Source organism: Pseudochaenichthys georgianus, chromosome 5, assembly GCF_902827115.2.
Source record: "Pseudochaenichthys georgianus chromosome 5, fPseGeo1.2, whole genome shotgun sequence".
Classification (NCBI taxonomy): domain Eukaryota; kingdom Metazoa; phylum Chordata; class Actinopteri; order Perciformes; family Channichthyidae; genus Pseudochaenichthys; species Pseudochaenichthys georgianus.
Genome location: NC_047507.1, coordinates 18,840,942 through 18,866,991, shown reverse-complemented (window position 1 = coordinate 18,866,991; position 26,050 = coordinate 18,840,942). Strand labels below are relative to the sequence as shown.

The 26,050-nt window shown below is 41.5% G+C and overlaps 1 protein-coding gene across 1 annotated transcript; it reads right to left on the bottom strand.

Annotated features, from left to right (window-relative positions):
• Positions 1–1,083: 1,083 nt before the first annotated feature.
• On the bottom strand, positions 1,084–19,916 carry frs3 (fibroblast growth factor receptor substrate 3). Its single transcript, XM_034082622.2, has 8 exons — positions 19,655–19,916; positions 19,235–19,300; positions 18,604–18,729; positions 18,394–18,482; positions 17,364–17,550; positions 10,293–10,454; positions 7,959–8,080; positions 1,084–7,872 (listed from the first exon to the last, which is right to left on the bottom strand). Exons 4-8 carry the CDS (start codon positions 18,457–18,459, stop codon positions 6,538–6,540), a joined length of 1,872 nt encoding a protein of 623 aa, XP_033938513.1. The 5' UTR covers positions 18,460–18,482; positions 18,604–18,729; positions 19,235–19,300; positions 19,655–19,916; the 3' UTR covers positions 1,084–6,537.
• Positions 19,917–26,050: the final 6,134 nt, after the last annotated feature.

The window sequence follows — 26,050 nt, the reverse complement described above, 5'->3', positions numbered from 1 at the left end:
ACTGTTTGTAGCCAAAACTCAAAGTGGGGAAACTGGAAATGTCAGATGATCATATTTCAGCGAGATTCATGACACCATATGCAGGCATTGTCTATCGTCCTGTTTTATGTTATAACAAAATGAATTATTAAGGGCTCTAGTTAAGATTGGGTCCTTCAGACTTAACATTAGGGATGGCAAGTATAGTAGAAACAATAAAAGCTCTGCTTTATTTGTGAGGCTTCTCCTTTGATACAATTACTCAATAACGATAAAACAAGATAGACATATGAACACAAGACAAGACAGCTACTATTTAAGACATATATTTACAGTTTGCTGTAAATCTCTAGAGATAACAAGGACCATGCTCTCTGTCTGTACTGTACATCAAATCATTACAATTGTTTACACACCGGCAGACACTAATTACATGCTCAAAAGAAGTTAATATTCAGCTTAAAAAACTATTGTGGAATAAAATCACAATTTAATTTCAGAGTTGAGCTCAAATGGAAAACATGATTACATCCACTTTGATTATAAGTAGTATATTCTGGGCAGGTTGTTGAGCTAGACAGCTGTAGACACTACTTTGAAAAGTGTTCACACAGTAACATAACTCCTCTCCTCAGGGTACAGTTATCCATCACAAAGCACTTAGTCTCAGCTGCTGGGCTGGAGGATGAATGACTGACCACAACGGTGTGGGTATGCCACACATCTAAACAGGTCATATGTGTCTTCAGTGTTTCTTGAGATATTAATAAATACACCAGAGCAAACAAAGCGTTTCGCTCTAAGTGATCAGGTTTGATCAGCCCAGAATGGACTGATGTTCGCATATCTGTGTTGAACTGACCTGTGTGTTAAAGGATTAATAGTCTTGTTAAACAGCCTGTTCTGGTATATTCTACAAAAATATTTTACAAATACCTTAAAAAAATAGCTTGTAAACCTTGTAATACATGTTACTGAAGAGGTGCATGATCCTGGAGGAGAACCTTGGTTATACTCAAATGCATCTATTGATTATTTGAGGTTTGACCTAATGAACAAAATAGACACTGTTGAGTGCGCAATAAGATATTTTCATAGCTTCATTTTAATATTAGAATTACATTTACTTTTACATTTTGGACAAATCCACACTATAATTCAGGGTAAAATTCACCAAATGTCTGGCTCGCTTTGTTTTGGGACAGGATGGGATGAAGAGTCAGATAACATATCTGTGAGGAATGATTCAAGAATGAAAATTATCTAAATGTTTCTTTTTGACACTCCAACAAATGAAGCAAATGTTTTATATTCACTGCATAATCATTTATAAGCAATGGGTAGAACCACAGAAACATACAACAAAAATGTTGGCGATAAAATAAAAAAATGTTCCCTCTTTCAGCAAAAATATTTAGCAAGATCACAAAAAGACTCTACAACAGCAGCGAGACTCGCATCCTCAAGGTCCATGTTTTTATCATGCTTGAGCATATTTGGCACTCAATTTAAAAATTGATATAATAGTCACAAAGATAGGCCAATGCAGACTGTATGCAAATGCACAAGCATGTACAGCTCAGACCTCTACATAATGCATCACCCTCTGGTGGTGATCACATCCTCACACCAGACAAAAACAAACAAGATTTAAAAAAACATATAATAATAAAGAGATATTACAGTTTTCTGATACTTTCAGTATTTTAACAGATATATCTCAAAGCATGGGCAGGAAGTTGAGGTTTTACAATGTCACTAATGATGTTCTGTATTAAGAGAAGAAGATGGAGATGATAATAATGATGCTGATGAAGATGATGTGTAGCACTATGGTGCAAACCGAGTTGCTGGCCTTTGTTTCTGTTCTTACCATATTTTTGTCATCTGATTTATGCAAAACATTTGGAATTGTTACAAATCAGAAAAAAAAGATCTGAAAGGAATTTTATTTTCACATACTTCAACACTGAGAAGGCAGCTGATGAGGAATCATGCTGTGCACCACAGCCACGTGACTTTATAATGAAAAACACACTGTAATGTACTCATCATTTATGTTATTTGCTACAGGACAAAGTGACTTAACACCTTTTCAGTCACACTGAGTTTGGCTTTTTTCACTGTATCCCCTAAACCGATTGTACCAAAGACCTTGACGCATGTAATCTCAAAAAATGAGAACTCATTGATTTTTTTTGCTAAAAACCCTTAAGGAATAGATTAACATTTTTCTCCATCTTGCAAAGACGAATGATAACACTGACATTTGGAATCAATCAAATACAAAATGTTGTAAAGAATTCGATGTAGAGGTAGGTCTTGATAAATATTTGATCAGTATTGATATAATAAGTATGTGTAAGCCTTATTGTTGATTTAATCATTTGCTTATAGAGGAAAAACCTTTCTACCAAGACTGTCTTTTCTTTCTGTTAGCAGCGTGTTTCCTGCTGAGGAATTCTTAACGGTGACATTTCCATGTGAATGTGTACTTGGGGTGACGGAGTATAAAACCAGATATAACATGATTTACGAACAAGTCTTGCGAGACTGGCTGGCCAATGACCACAAGGTGCGCAATTCGAGGGTTAACACCCACCCTGACTTTTCCCCTTGTTCCTGTCTTTTAGTCATCCCTCTGTGAGCTGAGCCCTATATTTAGCAAAGAAACATGAGTGACATTGATTTTATCTAATGCATCAATAAAGCATGTTTCCGAAAATGTGCAAACATTCATCTACTGTAAACTGACATTTTGAAAATACAGTATGGTGTAAAACAATCAGGAGTTGGCACTTCTTTTCCAATACAATTTAAAGTATGAAATATAGCTTGAAGCGTAAAACTACTTTGACTGAAGACTCTATTGGATTTGTCAATCTGGAAACGTTCAACAGGCGGTGTTTTGTTCTTTTAAACAGGCCGCACTCACAACCGTTTCTCGAGCTTGAATATGAAAGGCACAGTGAGACATTTCTTTACATGGCTTCATGTTTGTACAGTAGACACAGAGCAAGCCCTTGTGTTCAGCAACCCATTCCATAAATTCAGTTTGAGGAACATAATGACAGGAGTTGCTATCTCTACTTGTTGCTCCTTGCCCTGCCATGACTAACCCATGATGAATTAATCTCAGAGAAAGCCGTGTGAATAACGCCTTGAGCATACAAACTAACTGTGTGAGATAGCATCAATCAAGCCAATCACAATGAGTTATGAGATGGGAGTGCACTTGATTTGAACTCAAGTGAAATGTCACATTTCTTTGAAAAACAATTATTTAACTATATATTTTTGATTACTTTCAGTAAACATAGGAATGTGTTAATGATGCTGTGATCACTGTTAACATGTTTGGGACGTGGTGAGGCTACTGCGTTTTAACAAAGATATTTAGCACATTTCAACATGGAATTTTTATAAAAGACCATAAAACTACATGTAACAATATTCTGAGAAACTAGATGAAACACTTTCTGATTCTTGTATGAAAAATTGCCGCTGATTTCAAAGGTTTAATACAATAAAATGTAATTGGATGGCACTGTTAGTGTGAGTTTAAGCAAACACAGTGTCAGACAATCAAAGAAAAAAAACAAGCATCTTTTTTTTTTTACTTTCAAAGATGAAATTAAACGTAAAAGTAAACATCGTACCTGAAAAAAAAAGACTGCTGACTCACAGAAGAACAGGCGATTAAATACATAAAGCCCACAGTTTTATAGACTACTATTTAAATGTCACACTTTACACATTGGTCTGATTTGAAATCCACAACAAAATAATTCACTTATTATTGCAAAAATGTAAATATCCTTCGAATGTATAATGACAATATCTCTGCAAATACAGTCATACATCTCTGCATGAAAAAGGGATTTTTCTTATTATAAGAGGCTTATTTCTTTAAATGTCATTTTAAAGTATGATGATCAAACCAAAATACAAACGATCAACCTTTGATTTGGGGTTATTTAAAGCTTCTGTGGGGAAGTGTCACATTGTTGTTGCCATTAAACAAGAATAAGTCAATACTCAATTGCCAATTTAGTTTTTTCGCTTGTCAATTATATTTAACATTCTTGTCAATAAAATATTTTGTGATTTTGGATTGTTTGTCAGACAAAACAAGCAATATCAAAGACATCACCTTGGGTTTAGGACCCAACATTTAACCAATAAATCCACAAAGAAATTACGAGGCTATTAATTAGCACATGAATATATTTGTAATATATTGGTTTGGAAACCATCAAGCACAAACACCTGCTGGCTGCATCTTATTTATGAAGATTTCATACATTAAAAATGTACCATCTTTAGATCAGGAAACTGCTGTGCATTATGGGACATGTGATTGACTGAAAAAGTCAACTGAGATTTTAACTTTTTAGTTTTTCTAAATAAATTATCGATCAGAAGCAAGAAATCCTCTTTGATTTGCACCTGATGTAACACAGAAACCATAAAACCCTCCTTATCAGAAGTTGAGAATTTGTATTTGCGTCAACAATCTCTGCAAACTACAGTTTAATGCCACAATCTGAAAATCAAGAACATTTGGCCTTCCTCCGTCAGCTGAAAGTATCCCCTTGATATGAGCACTCGACAAAAAGATGACAGCATCAGTGCGCCTGAGCCCCTCCACTGCCACACAGCCAGTGTCAAGAAAACAATTGACAAAATTAAATATTGGCCAAAAGAAACATTCTCTGAAATGGTACATTAGATTTTTCTTCTGCTCAGAAGACAACAATGCTACCCCTATTAGCAATTAAACAACATGGTAAAAGATCTGACATCGCATAGGTTCAAACACACAAGCTTTCATTTTGACGAGTCGCTGTAGCTTAAACAGGCTACTGTTAGTATGTACATGTAGCAGCATAAAACCACCCTGGCTGTGATTATCAGACTACAAGATTTCCATTCTTATATCTCGCTCCCAAATGGCTGTCGATGTGGATGAGGTGGAATGTGCAGGTTTTGTAGTTTGAATTTATCCTTTAAAGTTGGATTTCTTTCTTCTTCCTTTTTTTAAGTGTGTCTCCCGACCTCTATAACCTCATCATGCCTCTCTGTTATTGTTTTCTATAAATCCTAATGGCACAATTGATTTTATTTATCATACAGTTTGAAAATAAGTTTTGGCACTTAAAATATAAATACAGTCTTCCTTTTTCTTTTATATATAATTAAGCACAGTTATTACAGCAATACACCAGAGCCCAGTGATAATTTGAGGTGAAACTTTGGTCTCTGTTTTACCAACTGGATTACAAAACGCTGGTCGTCACATGGATAACAAAATTATTACAATTGGAAATAAAAGAATGAATAAATAAATAAATATCTGACTATGGTTGATAAATAGCCTCACAAAATGTTCACTGTAGACTTTATAACTCTTTAAAAAAACACACACCTGATAACTGACAAATTATAGATTCAGCTCTTTTTATGTGAGGTTACAGCTTAATGCCACTATTTGAGGTTGTTGATGTCTCCATCAAAACACGTAAATAAATCCCATCTACGATGCAGACTAAGAATGTCCATGAAATATTTGGCCCCCTGCTTTTGGTAAAAAGGACACGATCGTTTTAGTGGCCAAGGGTCAAAAGTGCAACGTGACAAGCGTAAACCATGTGGACCCCCTGCAGGTCTGGGATGATGTGCGGGGGGGGGGGGGGGGGGGGTGATCGAAGATGATATGCTACCTTTTTATTTGCTGCATGTGAATAGGAGGGAGCCAAAGCTCGTTTAATCCATGTGTGCTACTTTTACCATAGTTTAGAATAATTCTGCAAATATCACCATCTCTTTTGTCCATTTAATCCAGTTTTTCTTGGACTGGACACATCCATTCCTTAAAATATGATAAAATACAATTCCATAGGATTGTGTGCAAAATGCTCTTTAGGCATATAGTATCAAATAATGGTCTCTTCTACTAGCCACAATGTAAGACTTAGATGCTTGTGATGAGGTATGAATATTGGCCAGTACCTTGGAGGAACCATTACCCTTCCTTCATGCCAACAACTACTATTCTTCTTCTGTGAAAATAATTAAATTAGTGACTCATCATATTTAAGTAAAAACCACATGGATGTATAATACTTAAATGATATAAACACTAATGTGTGTGAGTGGAGATGGGTTAATGAATTTAAATTTTCTAAAACAATATGGCAATGACTGCTTCTGCTGAAAACAGAGATCTCTGCTTTAAGTCATAGCCAAGCACAAAATCATATTTATGATTTTATGCTTATGTATAAATATCCAGCAAACCGTATTTGCAGTCAAAACTGCCAATTTCTTGAGAGAGCTTCACACCACATATCTAATAAATAACACAGAATAAAATGGCAAATTCTCCTCAGAGATTTCTCATTTCCTTTTATATTCACAGAAGTTTCTAATTAGGTACCTGTACTGTATTAGTCAGCCCGACAGTTGAATGGATGGATGACAGTGAAGGGTCCAGTGTGCTAAGATGAGGATAAGCCTTCATCTGTCTTCGTCGCTCCTCTTCAGTTTGAACACCGTTTACAGAGGCAGGTCTGTGCTGTTGTGGCGAGTCTTTCTGGAAGTCCCATCATCCCTGGGCAGAGCTTTCTGCAGGTTGGACATAGCAGCGGTCTTCTTTAGGTCAATAACTGCGTAGCATTCACTGCGCCGGGGTGCCTGTGGGCCACATTTTTTGGGTGGTAGGCGCTGGTGCTGTGGCTGTGGCTGTGGCTGTGGCTGGGCACCCCCACTGCTGAGGGCTTGGCAGGGAGGTTCTCCCTCTAGGTCCACCTGGATATAATTCAATTGCCGCGATGGAGGCATGTGGCCGTGCTCACAGCCTCCAACCCCTGACCTTGACCGTCCACGGAAATCAAAGCTAAATATTCGCCCCCCTCTGTCTGGCTGACACGACCGCAGATGCGGGGGGCAAGCGTGTCGAAGCCGGGGCGGCTGGACCTGCTCTGTGTTGACGTAGTTCTGCAGGGCGTCTCTATGGATGCCACGACCATCCTGGTGATACCCATTGGGTGTCCCTGGGCCTTCTGAGAACTCATACTCATCAAAGTCTTCCTCTTCCTCCTCGTATTCCTCCTCATCCTGCTCATCATCTTCCTCTTCCTGTTCATCATCCCGTTGCAGAGCTCTGTACTCCCACACCGGTGGTAGAGAGGGAAGGTTCTCGTAGTTGAGCAGAGCTGTCCGACGATGACCTCCGCCCATGCCCCTCTCACAGGGGTATCCCTGGGGGGGCAGTGACGAGGGGCCAAGGGCGTGTGGGTGCAGGAGGGAGTGGGTGTGACTGTCCCCGGTGCTGCTGCTGCTGCTCGAACCCACAGACTGCGACACGCTGCTGGGACTCAGCCGCTGCTTCCGGCCGCTCCTCAGGCCGTTGATGTTCTCGTAGGTGAGCTCGCCGCTCTGGCAGCTGTCCGTGTGCTCCGGGCCCGGGTGCCGGTGTGTGTGGTGATGGAAATGGGGATAGGAGTGAGAGTTGCACATGTGCATGGTGGGCTCGTCTCCCTCCGTCTCTGAGCCTGTGGCACCCTCTGCTGGCTGAAGGCTGTGAGGATTATGGCCATGCCTGTCCCTCTCTCTGTCCCTCTCTCTCTCCAGCAAATGACGCTGAGCCGGAGTAGGGCCCAGCATGAATTTGACCTCCTGCGAAGATGGCTGTAAGAACACCTGAGGGTCATTATGCTCCTCCAGGGGACAGCACCGCAGGTTGGGCTGCGGATTTCCTTGCACCCCGACAGGCATGGCTCCTCTGGGTGTTTCAGGGAAAGGGTTCGGTCGCACCTCGGGCAGAGAGTGCACACAGTGACGCATAGAGAGATCCCCCTCCATACTAACAGTATTTACATAGGTGTGGGTCTATTGAGGGAAATACAAACAGTAGTAAGTAAAGTTGTGAACTACCACAAATGCAGTGAACTTTAGGTAACAAGAAGAGGCCTTACCTGGTCTTCCAAACCCATGAGACCATTTCCGTGGTCGTCAGCAAGAGAGGGTTGGGAGGATTCCCCTCTGATTGGATAACCAGGGTATCCATTAGGAAAAGCCTGAACAGGGAACGCTGGAGCTGAAAAGTATTAACATAAGTAAGTATAGCTTAATTTATGTAAGACTTCAATTAATTAAGTAAAAATACAACATAAAACACAGAACAATGAGACAAACCAAACAAGAACAAATAAAAACATTAAACAGGGATAAGATCTGAAAAATACCTGTCTATAAAGACTGGTTTTAGAAGACACAGAGGGTCTAAAGCAGTGATTATCAAACTTTTTCTGTCAGGCCCCCCTTTGGAGAAAAAAAAAAGTCGGCCCCCCCAACACAAATAGTCACGTAATGGGCCAAGTTAACATTTATTAAAATACATCAATATGAACGTGAGCATTCCTTTGCTAGAACAGTGATAATAAAACAATGCTCCATAAGTCTGTGTGTTCAAAAAATACATAATACAATTGTGCAATCTCTTTGCTAGAACAATAAGTTATAATACTTTGCAATCTGTGCAAAAAAATGAAAAGAAAGAAAATGCTGATATTTGGCAAAGAAGTGTGTCTTATCATCACAGCATTAGTGGCTGCAATGAGCCTGTTTTGCACTGCACATTTCTTCAAAACGGAGTTGCAGGCTCAGTGGCGGTGCCAGAGATTTATTTTGGGGGTGCTGTGGGGTAGCTTGACGTTGAGTTGAGTTTTGTATAACTATAATGATCATATAAATGTGTGCCTCGGAAATAATTGTTTACATTAATCGTGACTAAAACGTTTGAGACCCGGCCATTAGCTCGCTAGCACCAGAAGCTAACCACAACGATTTCCGGTACCGGTGCGCTCTCTTTCTCGCTCGCGCACGCTTACAAAATGGCTCGTTACACACACACACACAGAGCCGAGCTTGAATGAAACAGAGACCCAGACGTACTTGTACTGTACTGCATCATATTCTTTTTTCGAATCAATAATCTTTCAAATTAGTCTGAAGCAGCCCCCCACTTTGAGAAACACTGGTCTAAAGCAACACAGAAGCAGGGGATGGATAATAGGCCAATATATGAGGATCAAGAGGCAGACAGAGTTACAAGGAGAACAGAAATGTATCTTGGAGCAAGATCATTTACTGCCTTATATGTAATGAACAGGATCTCAGAGTTCATTTTGAATTTCCAGGAAGCCAGTGGAAGGATGCAAAAACAGACGGCTTGTTCTTGTTAAAAACCTGGCAGCTGCATTTTGATTTAGAGCAGCTTGACTGACGCACATGTAGAGTGAATAACAATAACATAGATGGGAGAAACCCAAAGTGTGAATTCTTTCAGAGAAGATTTTCATCAGCTGCTATATGTTTTGCAATCCACCAGATGTCACTCTGTTTGCTGCATTTGAAGCCCTTAAGCTTCTAATCTCTTGCTGTACAAACAGAAAGAAAGTTCAGTGTTTTTCCAAAGCACTTGTGGACTAGAGGAGCTGGGGATCAAACCACCATCCCTAATAATATTCTCTACCTCCTGTGCCACAGCCGCTGGATAAAATTCAACTTTTAAACAGGTAAGCTATAGGATCAAAAGAATCTCAAAATGAAACATTTTTACCCACACAGGGGTCCAAAACCTTCTTGAACTTTAAATGAAAAGACTTTCTAAGCCCAATCTTCTCAAATTGAAGGACCTAACATGGCATAGTAACATTTATTTTGACACCAATCAAGGGGAATAACAGTTACAACACTGAAAAACAGTGGCACAGAGAAATAAATAACACAAATGAAATGTCCATTTTTTTAAACTTTTAACAGTCAAGGATTGTTGCAAAGGATTGTGCATGGTTCCCCATGGGAATACAACCTTCCAGAAGATACAATAGACATAGCTGCAACTTCCAAGCACGAACAGGCCATTTGAAGCGCCCATGGCCGTTTCTGCTTTACTTGGTGTTTAAGAAAACTCTTGTTCCTGTGACTCAGTATATTTTGTTTGGCTGTGTTGATGATCAACTTAAAAAATTCTGCTAAATTGCTGCATTGCATGCATGTCCTACAATTAATCTCAAGTTTATAATTAGCTTTTCTTGTTACGCGCGCGTGTGTGTGTGTGTGTGTGTGTGTGTGTGTGTGTGTGTGTGTGTGTGTGTGTGTGTGTGTGTGTGGTGTGTGTGTGTGTGTGTGTGTGTGTGTGTGTGTGTGTGTGTGTGTGTGTGTGTGTGTGTGTGTGTGTGTGTGTGTGTGTGTGTGTGTGTGTGTGTGTGTGTGTGTGTGTGTGTGTGTGTGTGTGTGTGACTCACTGTTGGGAGTCTGTGGTGTGCGAGACATTTCCATCTCTGGTGTGTGACCGCTGCGACTCATCATCATCGACTCTTCCACCACGTTGATGCTGTTACATTGCATCAGCTCCTGAAGCAGATTGAAGATCTCTTCTGCCCGGGAACACTTGAATGCAAATATTCCTAAAAGAAAACAGGATAAACGAGAGCATTGGTAGGCTGCACTTGACCACCAGTAACATTGAAAAAGACACGGGAAGCTATGGTTAAAGGATAGATGTTATAATAGTTCAAATAATGTCCTTAATGCTGATAACACACCATATTTGCTTTGTGTTTAGAGAGTTACAGTGGGGAAAAAAAGTATTTAGTCAACCACCAATTGTGCAAGTTCTCCCACTTAAAAAGATGAGAGGCCTGTAATTTTCATCCTGGGTACACTTCAACTATGAGAGACAGAATGGGGGGGGAAAGAATCCAGGAAATCACATCGTACGATTTTTAATGAATTAATTGGTAAATTCCTCGGTAAAATAAGTATTTGGTCACCTACAAACAAACAAGATTTCTGGCTCTCACATGCGGCTTTCACACCAGCGCTTTTCAGTTTCTAGCTCCGAGCGGGAGCTTTTCTGGTTCAGCTCCGGTTTCCCTTTTCAGCTCCCGCTCTGTTCACACCGCCCACTGGCACCCCAGAGCTGCCCCTGCTGCGTCATGACGTCACCGTTAACATCGCTGATTTGCTCCCCAACGGCAGCCATTACGGCGCTCACAACAACAACAACAACTGCGTCGGGTCGATGATCGTGTTGCTTTTAATCACACGAAGCCAGAATAAATTGAATAACGACTTCTCCAACCTTATACTTTGCTCCAGAGTGCCGTGGTTCATTGTTTATTAATGTGTTTCTGCAGCATTTACCGACCGCTGCAGTGTTGGCTGCTCTTCCACGGGAGTTTATTCTCCCGTTAGCTCCCGTTAGCTCCCGTTAGCTCACACTGCAGCGGCCGCTCTAAAGTATTCACTGTCCGACTCACACAAGCAGCTGATGCATATCCCCAGTTCCCCTTAGCCTAAGTGAATGTGTGTCAGTCTGAATTGACACTGTTTGGTATCACAACGCTGTTATGAAAGTTTCTCTGGTATAAAACGGGTGATGTTAGCATAGCAACCGAAGCTAAACTGACTACTTGCATCCGATAGCTGAAATAATACAAAACAACACGTCTGCCTCTCTCCACAATGATCGATAACAGTGAACGGATGGCAGGGCCGGCCCTCGGCATAGGCAGTATAGGCGAAAGCTAAGGGCGCATCAACCCATAGGGGTAGGGTGACCAGATGTCCCGCTTTGCGCGGGACTGCACAGCATTTTCACGACTTTTGGTGCGTCCCGCAAATTGAGATGATGTCCCGCATATTTTATTTTGATTGGCTAAAACGCTTTTCTTTAAAATCAGATTCATCCAATGGCTGTTGAGAAAGCAGGGAAGGCTATCATCAGGGGGCTGTGTTTGCTGTCAATCAAATTGTAACACACGGCGGGTGCTGGTCAAGTGTTAACCAATGAGAGTAACTCACTCACACACACCCCCCCACCCCGCCAAACAACAACAACGAACGCAGGCGACGCAGCAGGTTATGGAAAATGGAGGAAACTGAAACTACAGCTAAGAAGAAAAGAAGATGCACATACAACAAAGACTGGGAAGACACTTACCCGTGGGTGAAGCCAGTGCAGGGCGACTCTCAGAGAGTTTTTTGCAATCTTTGCAAGAGTAATTTTTAAATTTCACATGGCAGTGAATACGACGTCAAAAGACACAGAGAATGCGATTCTCACAAGAAACGTGTCGCTCAAAAAGAGACATCCCACTCTATGGTGACATTCCTACTCAAACCAAAAAATGATGGTCACTCAGACAAAGGTAACAGCAGCAGAAATAACCAGTGTTTACCACGCAGTGCAACACTCCCATTCATACCGGTCAAATGACTGGTAACAAGCTAGCGCCGACCATTTTTCCAGACTCTGAGATAGTAAAGAAAATGTCATGTGGTCGTACAAAAGCAGCGTCCATAATAACAGATGTGCTTGCCCCTGCCTCTGTGGAGAGTTGTTTGACAGAGTCAAAGACACCTGTGGTTCTAGGTGACAAAATAGCCCACACACTGTGTGTGGGGGCCCACCTTCTGTTGCTGTGATGGACAACACTGAAAGCTATTTTATTTTATGTATTATTATGTTTCTGTTCCCTCCTGGCCAGTGTTGGTTTTATTTTATCAATTAATTTATGTTGTGCCTACTTGTACAGGTAATACACTAGTTGAATTAAGAAGATGCATTTCTAAACACTTGAAGTGAATAATGCCTGCTGCCTTGGTTTTTTTCATTTAAACAATTTTTTTAAATTTAAACACAATTTCCCGATTTTGGATCAACAAAGTACATCTTATTATCTTATACTAACAGAACTACGCATACATTGCGCACAACGCCCATAAACTCTGGCACACCCCCCCCCCAAAATCAAGTTGAACTGCCCCAGTCCCAGTAAAAAACAGAGGTTTATGTGAAATTGTTCTTTTTTTGAAATAATGGTTTTAGTGTGCAATTATAGGTTTTAATTTTGTATTTGTATTCATTTAAAATAAATCAAACTCCCAAAAAACGTACACAGCTTCTGTGTGCTTTTCGGTGCTTTTATTAACATTGGAATTTACATTGTAAGCGGCCGCGGGAGGAGAGCTTTAGAGAGCTCTCTCCTGAAAGACTGAGAGGCTCTGATAACCTCAGCTCAGTGAGGTAAAGGCACACCTTAATACGATCATTATAGTTATAAAAAAATAAGAGAATAGATGAAAAACAGGTATAAAATACTGACAGTACAAAAAAGTTGTTATTAATAAACAAGAATACAGTTTGAAAGGGGAGTGATTTGTAAAATATCGATAAAGAAAAAGAAAATCTGCTTACAGTTCTGTTTCATCTGGGTGTTGAGAGATGTATCCATATCTCCTAATGTTGCTCTCAAAGTGCACCAGATTGATGCTTGTAACTTCAATATTAAAAAAAAAAAGTCTTCCCAGGGGTGCATGCCCCCGTACACCCCTAGAGGAGGTTAGCCCCCCCCCCCCCCCATCATCATGTTCAAATGGATAGGAAACTAAATACAGTTGCACACATCTTGTGTCAATATCTTTCTGTGTTGGTGGTCATGCCACAACCATGCACGCGCAAATCATAGTGAGTGTCTGCATTTGGGGGGGGGGGGGGGGGCGGCAGCTATAATCTTGCCTAGGGCGGCAAATTGGTCAGGGCCGGCCCTGACGGATGGTCAAAGTAAGGTACAAATAAACAGAATCACACGAAGCCTGGTTAGTGTTGCCTGACTTTATAAAGTGTGTGTATAGGCACTATTGCTTGTAGGCAGGCATAACAGTCGACCCATGTTCAGGGGAGGTGGGTTTAGTTTCCTGCACGCCTCGACGTGAGACGTAAGAGAGACGTAAGCGACGCCACCTCTTAGCTCCGAAGCTCTTGCCTCTGGACCGACAATTTTTTGGAGCTGGAAATGAAGCGGATTCCGGAGCTAAGAGCCGGCGCCACTGCGGTGTGAACAGGAAAACCCGGCGCTTTTCAGGCTCTAGCTCCGAGCCGGAGCTGAAAAGGCGCTGGTGTGAAAGGGGCAACAGACCTGTAACTTCTTCTTTAAGAGCCTCCTCTGTCCTCCACTTGTTAACTGTATTAATGGCACCGGTTTGAACTTGTTATCAGTATAAAAGACACCTGTCCACAACCTCAAACAGTCACACTCGAAACTCCACTATGGCCAAGACCAAAGAGCTGTCAAAGGACACCAGAAACAAAATTGTAGACCTGCACCAGGCTGGGAAGACTGAATCTGCAATAAGTAAGCAGCTTGGTGTGAAGAAATCAACTGTGGGAGCAATTATTAGAAAATGGAAGACATACAAGACCACTGATAATCTCCCTCGATCTGGGGCTCCACGCAAGATCTCACCCCGTGGGGTCAAAATGATCACAAGAACGGTGAGCAAAAATCCCAGAACCACACGGGGGGGACCTAGTCAATGACCTGCAGAGAGCTGGGACCAAAGTAACAAAGGCTACCACAGGGTCGGCGTCATGGGGGGTCATTCGCGGGCCATGCCCCCCCAAATGAGTCACTGTTCCCCCCCCAACGCAGGGTGGGCAAGCCTTGCCACTTTGCCGTTTTTTTTTAAAAATCATATAAGTGAAAACGTTTCCACTAAAGGTTTTTTGTGTGAAATACATCAGAAATAAATAATACAAATATGAAACACAGCCTGAGGTGCACTGCTGCTCTCTGATTGGTGTGTTGCTTGACCAATGACCCCCGACCTTTGTTTTGTTATCATTACGTGGCTGTGTGTTTAGATGAAAGCCCAGTGGCAATCTGTTCATCTGTTACACTGATTATACAGTAAAGCCATCGAAAATGATATGATATACAATACAGTACAAGTAGCCTACTTCTGAGTCTCTGTGTTTCATTCAAGCTCGGCTCTGTGTGTGTGTGGCACGAGCGCATTTTGTGAGTGCGCGAGCGGTAACATGGAATGTTGTTGTTAGCATCTGGCTAGCTAGCTATGCTAACGGATATAAAGGGCTGTTTCTACACCAAGGTGGAGGAGAGTCCTCTTCTGTCAGACTGAGAGGATTGTATAACCTCAGCTCAGTGAGGTAAGGACTCTCTCAGTGTTTAGATAGTTCACTTTAGTGTAGGTTAACTCAGTGGGTCTCAAACAGTTTGGTCACCATTTATGTAAACAAGTATTTGCGAGGAATAGGCTACCTTTATATGATCATATAGTTATTAAAGAATAAGAGAATAAATATAAAACGGGTATGAAATACTATAGCACAACAATACTGTTAATACTGTAACACAAGAATACAGTTTAAAAGGGGAGTGATTAGTAAAATATCCATAAAGAAAAAGTAAATCTGTGTACAGTTCTGTTTCATATGGATGTTGAGAGATGTAGGCTATCCATAGATCTCTTCATTTAGCTCTCAAAGTGCACCAGATTGATGCATTTAACTTCAATATCTTAAAAATAATCTTCCCGGGGTAGCATTCCCCCAGACCCTCCTAGAGGAGATTAGGTCCACCCCCACCTAAAACATGTTCACATGGATAGGATACTAAATACATTTGCACCCTTTTTATGGCCTTTGTCCATATGTTTCTGTTTTGGTGGTCGTGCCACAACCGTGCATGTATGCACAAGTCATAGGTGCGCTATAAAATATCACTACATCCCTGCAATGTGTGTGAAAAACAATAGACTTTACAGCATGTTTTTTTAAGTTGAAGTTGCGTTGGTGTTTGTGTGTTGGTTGTTGACAGCAGTGTGTGCCCCCCCTTGGTAAATGATTGCCCCCCCATTTGATTTGTTCTAGAGCCGACCCTGGGCTACCATCAGTAACACACTATGCCGCCAGGGACTCAAATCCTGCCAGTACATGTCTAGGCCCGTCTGAAGTTTGCTAGAGAGCATTTAGATGATCCGGCAGAGGATTGGGAGAATGACATATGGTCAGATGAAACCAAAATAGAACTTTTTGGGAAAAACTCAACTAGACATGTTTGGATGAGAAAGAATGCTGAGTTGCATCCAAAGAACACCATACCTACTGTGAAACATGGGGGTGGAGACATCATGCTTTGGGGCTGTTTTTCTGCAAAGGGACCAGGACGACTGATCCGTGTAAAGGAAAGAATGAATGGGGCCATGTATCGTGAGATTTTGAGTGACAACCTCCTTCCATCCGCAAGGGCATTGAAGATGAAACGTGGCTGGGTCTTTCAGCATGACAATGATCCCAAACACACCGCCCGGGCAAAGAAGGAGTGGCTCCGTAAGAAGCATTTCAAGGTCCTGGAGTGGCCTAGCCAGTCTCCAGATCTCAACCCCATAGAAAATCTTTGGAGGGAGTTGAAAGTCCGTGTTGCCCAGCGACAGCCCCAAAACATCACCGCTCTAGAGGAGATCTGCATGGAGGAATGGGCCAAAATACCAGCAACAGTGTGTGAAAACCTTGTGAAGACTTACAGAAAACGTTTGACCTCTGTCATTGCCAACAAAGGGTATATAACAAAGTATTGAGATGAACTTTTGTTATTGACCAAATACTTATTTTCCACCATAATTTGCAAATAAATTCTTTAAAAATCAGACAATGTGATTTTCAGGATTTTTTTTTCTCATTTTGTCTCATAGTTGAGGTATACCTAGGATGAAAATTACAGGCCTCTCTCATCTTTTTAAGTGGGAGAACTTTCACAATTGGTGGCTGACTAAATACTTTTTTGCCCCACTGTACATGCACAGCACACACAGTGAAATTTGATCTCTGCATTTAACCCATTTTAGTATTAGGAGTAGTGGGCAACCTGAACCTGAACACAAGCTGCTGTATTCTCAGAGCCTTCCCTCTCTGCGAAACAGCCTCATTCTGCATTAGAAAAGTATGCAGTTAAAACAGAGACTTAATAAAACAATTGTCAAGTGTTAGGAATAAAAACCCTTTTTTTCTCTCATTTTGTCTCTCATAGTTGAAGTGTACCTAGGATGAAAATTACAGGCCTCTCTCATCTTTTTAAGTGCCCACTGTATGTTAGGGCCTTATACCCTAGAAAACAACATTCCTGTTGTGTCATTTAACATCTTAAATGAACATTATGTTATTTTCAGCAGCTAGCGGTCTCTCAATGAAAACAATAACAAAAGGATTTCTGTGGTGTGGTGGAGTCGCGTGGGATCATGAAATATTTGCAGGGAACTCCTCCTTGTTCGAAATCAATTGTACATGTTAAAAATCTGAATTTTTCCAACGCTGTTAAGCTGTTGTGACCGTTTGCTCAGCTTGTATCTCCAAAATCCTTTTCCTCTGTTAATTATATATCTGAAGCTGAACACCTGCTGGCAGACAACCACAACACTACTGCATGTGCAAATGATATGCACTGTTACCTTGATTAATAAGACTGAATTATCTACAAAGACATCAACAGACAAGCAGAGAAACAGTTGCTTACCCTGCCCAGTCTGACAGCGACGACCGCTCTCGAAAGAAAAGAGGTTGGAGTCGTAGCCGTAACGGCGCAGGCAGAGATATGGCCACCGGATGGCGTCTCGTTTACGTGTGTGGAGAATGAGTTCTGTCTGGGTGAGCTCCATGATCCCAGATCCCAGCTCATTGCCCTCATCGTCCACATTGGTGACCTAGAACAGGGGAAGGGAATATCACATAGATCATAAGAGATAGTAATGCAATAATCTGCATTTACAATGTAAATTACAATTGGTATATTGATCTGGATTGATTAACGATGCAATATCATTGACACAAAGTGAAAACATTAATACATCTCATTATCTTTGAGATACACCTTGGCATGGCACGTCTGTGTCACCATTTCTGCCCAAACTCGTTTCCTACCTAAACATTCAAACAGTGTTAGGATCCAAGCACTAGCCAGATAATGAACAGCAGCCGTGAAAAAGACAAGGAGGATGTGTACTCCCCTCTTGGAGATAAATTAGCGGTGTGAAAAAAATTGAGATTTCAGGGAAAGGGCGGCAAAGTACATGCCATATGCCAAAAATTGCCCTGTGAGATAAAATACTTAGGAACCATGACTAACCTGACCATTAAGATACAAAAGAAACATCTGTGCTCGAGTTATATAAACACTTAAACATTAGAAACGGTGGCAGTTTATATTAAACAACAAGGTGTCATTTTTATTCTCTTTGTTAAAAGGTAGATAGGTAGGTAACTTTCAGACCAACTTGTAGTTTGATAGCAGGCCCTTGAAATGAATTGATTCAAAAGCGCATAATATGTCCAAATATTTTATTGCTGTCCAAACATTTGATGTGATAAAATGTGTTTTCACACCCCTATCTAAATGATTAGTTCATGACAGAATTCTCGCACGTGAAAAGAAATGCTAAATGTAGCGGTGGTAAACAGGTGGGTACCAGACCAATGATCACAATACATGATCACGCATCAGATCCAAATAAATGTGTTGAACTTAAATTTACAGTAGGATTGTTTACCTTAAATTTGGTAAGATGGTTGTCTCGGATGGGGTCTCTGTACAGACAGCTCCAACAGCTCCCCATAGCTTCAGCAGGCCAGCTGAAACCTGACACAGAGACAAAACTCATCATCAACTGCCACCATTATCAGCAACTTAATGCCAGTTATCCATCTCAGAAAGCACTGAATGTGCAGCTTCAGGGAACAGGCACACACAAACTTCTTACTTAGTCCAGGCCATCAGTTTAAAGGGATTTACGGATCAATCCCAGGATCTTCGACTGGGCATCGTCGTCACAAGCCAGTTAGATTGTTGGAGAGACATCTTCAAGAGAAGCTTCATGTTCTCCCCCCTAAAACCGTCAAAACAATTCTGCATTAGCCAAATGTACAAATACTAAATGTGTATCTTATTTTGCAAGACTATAGGTGGACACAGGGAATCCTGAACCTGTTGCATATCATCATTACTCTTTCTCACCTATTTTACAATTTTCCTTAACTCTCTCCTATCTGATGTCAAAATACGAAAAATGATCATTAGAACAATAGCCTATCGTTTTCTTTTTTTGAATAGCCTACAGTGACTTTTTTCACAAGTGATTGATGGCAATAACAAACTATGTGTTTGCATTTTTAAATGAATGAAACAAAAAAGAGCGGATTATCAGGACACATTTTCAAAACAATCTTACACACTGTGTTTTGATCTCTAAAAAACTAAAACACACAACAACATCTCATACCCTTTGCCACACCAATGACTATCCTGTGATTTATAAATCTCCTGGCCACTCGGCTCACAGAGCTATTCAAACTGATTTCAGATCAACACCGCCGCATTATGTGTGCTCTAACCTGGGCCTCCCTCCACATCTGACTGGAGATGCCAGGCAGGACTCCACACCACCAATTCACAGCTACCTTCAATCAATGTAGAAAACAAAAATAAGAATGGGATAGTTTACAGTACACACACTTATCACACAGCCCAGTGATTAAATGGGCTTTCCCTCTATCTGGGCTATTTACAGCACGAAAATCACAGCGTTTGGCTCAATTAGCCAAGCCGACGCAGAGCCCCCAAAACAATCCGCCAGCGAGGCTGCATCTGCGGCGTCAGAGTGCGGGGAGCCCGGCTCAGCCACCGTGGAAGCAGCACACTGACACTAAATGCACAACAACACGGTTCAATTACCATTTGTTCGCATTGGTGTAAGGATACAATAGCGTGTGAGCACATAGCAATCAGGACGACAGCGATGGTTTGCTACTCACATGTCTGGCACGGATTTTTTTATATTAGCCTAATGCGAAATAAGCATTGAGACTGCGATTAGGAATCGGCGGCGGCTGCTGCTTCTGCTGCTGCTGGTAGCGGGATGTGGCACTTGCACGGCAGAGACGCGGATAAAAGATGCAGTGAGAGCAGTACAAAAATGTTGTTATTTTTTCCTCCTATTACGCCCCCCTACTGCAGCACGGGCCTCTGCCTGTATGACATTTCCCAAGCAGCTGGGGTGAGAGTTCACCACCAGACAACGAGGCTGAGAGCCGACAAGAAGGTAGGAAACGCTGGAGGACCATAGAGGAAAGGTGTGCCTGGCTCACTGGAGGAGGGGCGAAACAGCAACATAGAACTGTGGGGAAATAGCCCCTCTCTCAGCCCGTGGTTTAACTGTAAATATAATCCCCTCATGAGTGTGTGCATTATATTTTTGATGCAAAGCTTTCTCTCTTAATACAAATATTTCCCACTTACAATTAGGTTTTGCATATTTCTGACCTTCACTATAAGTGTTTGATGTAAAAGGCTGGTTTCCCAAGGAAATGTTTTTTTTACCCAAAGCAACATCTGTCCCATCTCAACACCATTTAAGTCAAACAACTCTGCCCACTTCTGGTTTAAAGTCATGAGAAAACTATGTGACATTTTATATTTGTTCCTCCCTGTATGAGTCATTATTGCACTGCTCAGAGACATCTCTGCTCTACAACTTTCCCTACACTTCAAAGCTTTCTCATTCATTTAATTTATCAAGATAAAATGTACAGGTTGTTTTTCTTTTACGAGACCAACGACAATATTCCTTAATTTCAAAAGCTTTCGTTAAAATAACCATGTAAAGTTTATTTGTTTATGTTCGTAAGGACTAGTATCAGAATCAGAATTGTATTGCAGTGGGTTTCACGTGGTTGGATGTATTGATGCCTAACTTAAACTAATTGATGAAATAAAAAAAAATCAAGATACACAATCAAGAAACAATGAATATGGATATATATAAAAAAAAGAATATGCAATGTACAGAAATATAGTCACAATATGTACGATAATCTAACAAACATATGTGAATATGTAGACAATATGTGTTTTTAAATAAGCAAGAACGAGTATGTTCACAGTGTGGTTTTGGTGATTTCCCTGACGCTCTTTTTCCACCACTGCTTAACTCTGGATTAACTGTTTTTTACACCTAAAGCACAGCATGGGCTGTTTAGTTGCAAAATAAATATTATTGCCAAATGTTATTCTTCCTTTAGTGATGCCTCAACAGGAAGAAAAGTTGATTCACTAACAGAGTTTTACTTGAAATTTAAACAAATAACACACTCAAAGAAGATTGTTTCGTCAATTAAAGCCTTGATGCATTTGTCATGGGTTTGTCAACCGGTTGATCTTGATTTTCTAATAGGTTTTTAATACTTTAAATGTGTTTAATCCAGCAACCAATCATTACTATCAAGTATACTGTAGTGTTATATTCTCAATCATTTGATATTTCTATGACGCTGCATAGGTAACAGATGAATCGTTTAATACAAATACACATTTTACAATACTATCTTATTTCAGTGAATTTGTTCTTGAGACATGTGTCTTTATTAGACCGAATTAATTGTATTGTTCATGTGAAGGGGCTCACTGTGAACAGGAGACTAAGAATCCTGCACACCCGGTCGTTAAAAAATCACTGAATTTAGATTTGTATCTTCTGAAAAGTAATTAGTAAATAAAGAAGAGAAAACCGGAATATGTTCCTCCATTTCCTTAAAATATACACTTGATTGTTGCTTTTATTTCTTTTAAATGATCTATTGTTTTTATGGCTGGTAATATCTTATTCACGATTACTTTAGTTTTTACCTTTTTTATTTGTATTTTTACTTATTTTACGGTTTGTGACTGGAGCTGTGTGATTTTTGTCATTTCTTTCTTTCTTTCTCTGTACAGCAATTTGGTCTTAAAGGTCCCATGCAGTGGCGTAACAAGGTTGTGATTGGCCTGGTGCAAATATTATTTTGGGGCCTCCCCCCTCCATCGCCCCAAACATAAGCGCACGCTGATGCACTCACACACGCACAGACATACACAACCACTCAGAAGCGCCACATGTATTAGGCTATCAACAACAGCCTGCCCTGGCCTCAGACTACCACATCCTGACAACGGCACAGCAAACTAAGAAGAGGATTAAACCTGTTTCCTTGATGATTGTCTCTGGGGAATGGGCCGGTAGGCCTACACAGACCGGTTGCTATAATATAGCTTTTGATCTTGGCGTCTCAATAGCGCCATAGTGTCGCCTATCGGTTGGGGCCCTTTACTGTTGGACCACCGCCGGGCACTGCCACATCCAGCCTCTCCTCCTGGCTGGCTGGAGAAGAAGGTTGCACAGCCACGGATACAGCTTCACTTGTGGAGCTAGATGGTAATGATGGTGGTGAGGCAGGTGAGCTATCGTTAGCCTCCGGCTCCGGCTGCCGCTGCACTTCAACATTGCTAATGTTAGCGCTCGATGTATGACAAAAAAAACGGTCTAATTTTGTCAGTTTAGCTGTTACATCTCCATGTTCTCTCTTGTCCTTTCTCTTTTGAGCGTTGCTCTTGTGCTTTGGTTTGCTGTACATTATAAATGCAAGCTATTACATTTTTTATAATGCTGCCGAACTTGCTGCTGCTAGCTACAGTACAGTAGCCTACAGGTTGATTAAACAGTTCGCTCGTCACACAAGGTATCACATGACATGAAAGGGAGCAAGGTCATTTGACAGACAAATTAATTTAGGTTGCTTGGTTACTTTGAAGACTGTGTGAACCGGTCAATGCGGTCGATAAGGTTAAGGTGAACCTCTTTAGAGCGTATTGCACTCCTCTCTATACTGCCCCCTTGTGGGTCAAGTATAAGAAGGCGAGCCTCCGGAAGCTCCAGGTTGCATATAATGACTGTTTGCGTATACTGCTTAGAAAACCAAGGTGGTGCAGTGCAAGTGAAATGTTCTGTAATGCACGAGTCAACACGTTCCATGCTCTTTTGAGAGGTCTGATGTACAAATTCATCTGTCGATTGAATGTTTCTCATAACTCTGTCATTATGCTGCTTTCAAATCCGTGTCTCAGTGCTGTACGATACCAGTCACCTCTGTGGAAACATTGGTATGGCTGCCTTTTTTTAGTTTGTATTTGAGTGTTGTATGTTTTGTAATAATGGACCAAGAGTCTCTTTAAATAAAGATGATGATGATGATGATGATGAATGCCATTGGGGCCCCAACAAAAAAAATATTTAAAAAGAATATTTAAAAAGTATATATCATTTTTGTTTGCATGGGCCGGCTGCACCGTCTATACGCCACTGGTCCCATGTCATGCTTTTCCGGTTATTACCGGAGCTGTGTGTGGCCTGGTCCGAGCACACACACAGAACCACAGCCAGGCTGCGGGTGTGTGAGTATGCTCCGGCCGAGATCGGGCCGGGCCTCGCCATGTCCCGCCGTCCCGCAGACCCCACGCAGCAACCAGGAAACAACACCAGCAAGCCAGCTCACGCTGTCCGCTCCAGCAGCGAGCCCCGCAACGTCCTGCCAACACGGCACCCAGACCCCACGCAGCATTCTCATCTGTTTGTCCTTACTGGTGTCATTTTCTGGTTGCTAACGCCATTGTAACACATACTCACTGATGTTCCGCTGTAACAGTGGTGGACTCATCAGAACAGAGTGGGCGAGCTGACCAATCAGAGCACACTGGACTCACAAGGAGGGGGGGCAGGAGCTCCAACATTCTGACGAAAAATAAAAATAATTATGAATACAAATAAAATAAAAGAAGCCTCCCGTGAGTTACTACACGCTATAAAGTAGATTTAAAAAACGTTGTATAGAATAAAAGCTCACTGCGGGACGTTGTAGAAATGCGTGTGTGCACCACGACAAAGGAGCCTCATTCACTTTACATTGGGGTTGTTTGCGTGGTGCCGACACGCAAATGTAACAAAGTTCGTGACTCCACCACGCATTGTGATGTTAAGGAGTCGTGGTGGAGTCACGCATTCTGGTGAGATCAGGTTGAACCGTTTAGGACAGAGAGTGAATATACATGCTATACAGAGATGCTGTATAAGAAACCAATGTGAGTTTGGAAAATTGTACAATATAAATCTATTCTAGTATACCTCAACAATGGAATTATGATCAGTAGAAATGGCCATGTCATGGGACCTTTAAAATGCTTTACAAATAAAGCTGTATTATATTGTATTGTAAAATAAAAAAACTCAAGTGAATTACAATTTCTTTAAAGTTGAGCACAGTACTTGAGTAAATGTTAGTTACTTCTTACAAATGGTCATTGGATGCATTGTTGAAATAAACATGTTTATGAGAGCAGCTTTAAAGGTGGGGTAGGTAAGTTTCAGAAACCGGCTCGAGATACACTTTTTGTTATATTCCATGGAATGCTCTTAACATCCCGATAGCAATGAATATCTTAAGTGCTTTGACAAAAAATCCATAAAAAAATGTCATCTGTCGAAGCCGTAATACTGTAAAAAGTACAACCAATCCGTTTAGCCGGCCCGGCTAAAATAACTGGATGGCCTACCTGCCTGTCAGCCTTCCATCGGGGCACAAACTTATCTCGTGCCCTCATTGGTCATGTGCGCGTTCGTGTGTGTTGGAGGAGGGGCTCTATAAGGAAGTGGCAGATTTTCTCCGGTTGTGTATTTTCAAATTCTAGCGATCTCGAGCCGGTTTCTCAAACTTACCTACCCCACCTTTAAGTGAAAGAAAAGATCCAAATTCAGTAGATAAATATAGAGTGTGGACTGCTACTTGGAGAGGTCCCAGTTCACCTCCTGGGCACTGCCGTGGTGCCCTTGAGCAAGGCATCAGCCAATGGTGGAACTGAGTACATACACAAATATCCAATTTAAGTACATGTATACTGTATATAAGATTACATTCTAGGTTACCCAGCATACAAAGTTACTAAAATTCACCCCACATTAAAGTACTACCACAATAAAATCCCTCATATCAGAATCAGAATCAGAATCAGAAACGGGTTTATTGCCAGGTAGGTTCACACATACGAGGAATTTGACTTGATGTCATGGTGCATACATAAAATATAAAACAAAGAATCTCCATATAAAACAAGAAATCTAATATAAAACAAAAAATCTTTAAGGACACTGTAATACAATAGTTAAATAGCAATAAAATAAAGCAGTAATTTACAGCAAAATGGAATGCAATGAGTTATAGAATATAAAATATGAAATAAGAATATGTATAGCAGTGTTTCCTACAGAATTTGATTATATTTGTGGGGGCACCGCACCAAGTAAAGGCCCCTCAACCTATTCGGGAGGCCCACGCATCCACCACCCCCCCTCTCAAATAAGTAAATACATGCAAGTTCATGGCTACTGTAGACAACGTTCTTGTTGCTCTGTGTTGCATTGTTAATGAGTGAGACACACCGGAGTTGAGGATCTGTGGGGTTTATTCTCCCAAAAATATAATTTAGGCATTTAGCAGACGCCTTATTCCAAAGCAACTTACAATGACTGATTACAGGGACACTCTCCCTGGAGTAACTGAGGGCTAAGTGCCTTACTCAAGGGCACACTAGTAGTGGTGTTCCAGGCGGGATTTGAACTCGCAACCTTCCCATCATCGGCCCACCTCACTATCCATTAGACCACCAAAAAAAGAAAAATAATCAATGTATGGGAAACGCTGACTAGGCCTATGCAGTATTTGAACATTATGTGCATTAATGTAATGCATAATAGTCTACGTTGTGTCAGTGGGGGGGCCGGGCCTTGTTTAAGAGGCCGGTAGCGGAGGGGAAGAAACTGTTCAGGTGGCAAGAGGTTTTGGTCCTGATGGAGTGCAGCCTCCAGCCAGAGGGGAGGGGGGGTCAACAGTTTGTGTCCAGGGTGGGAGGGGTCGGCCACTATCTTCCCTGCACGCCTCAGGGTTCTGGAGGCGTGCAGGTCGTGGAGGGATGGCAGATTACAGCCGATCACCTTCTCTGCAGAGCGGATGACCCGCTGCAGCCTGCCCTTATCCTTGGCTGTGGCTGCAGCGTACCAGATGGTGATGGAGGAAGTGAGGATGGACTCGATGATGGAGGTGTAGAAGTTCACCATCATTGTTTTTGGCAGGTTGAATTTCTTCAGCTGCCTCAGGAAGAACATCCTCTGCTGTGCTTTTTTGATGAGGGAGCAGATGTTCTGCTCCCATTTGAGGTCCTGGGCGATGATGGTGCCCAGGAATCGGAATGACTCCACAGCAGTTACTGCAGTCACACAGAGTGATGGAGCTCCAGGTGGTTGTCCCTACACCAGGTCACCAGATGGTCCATCTCCCACCTGTAGGCAG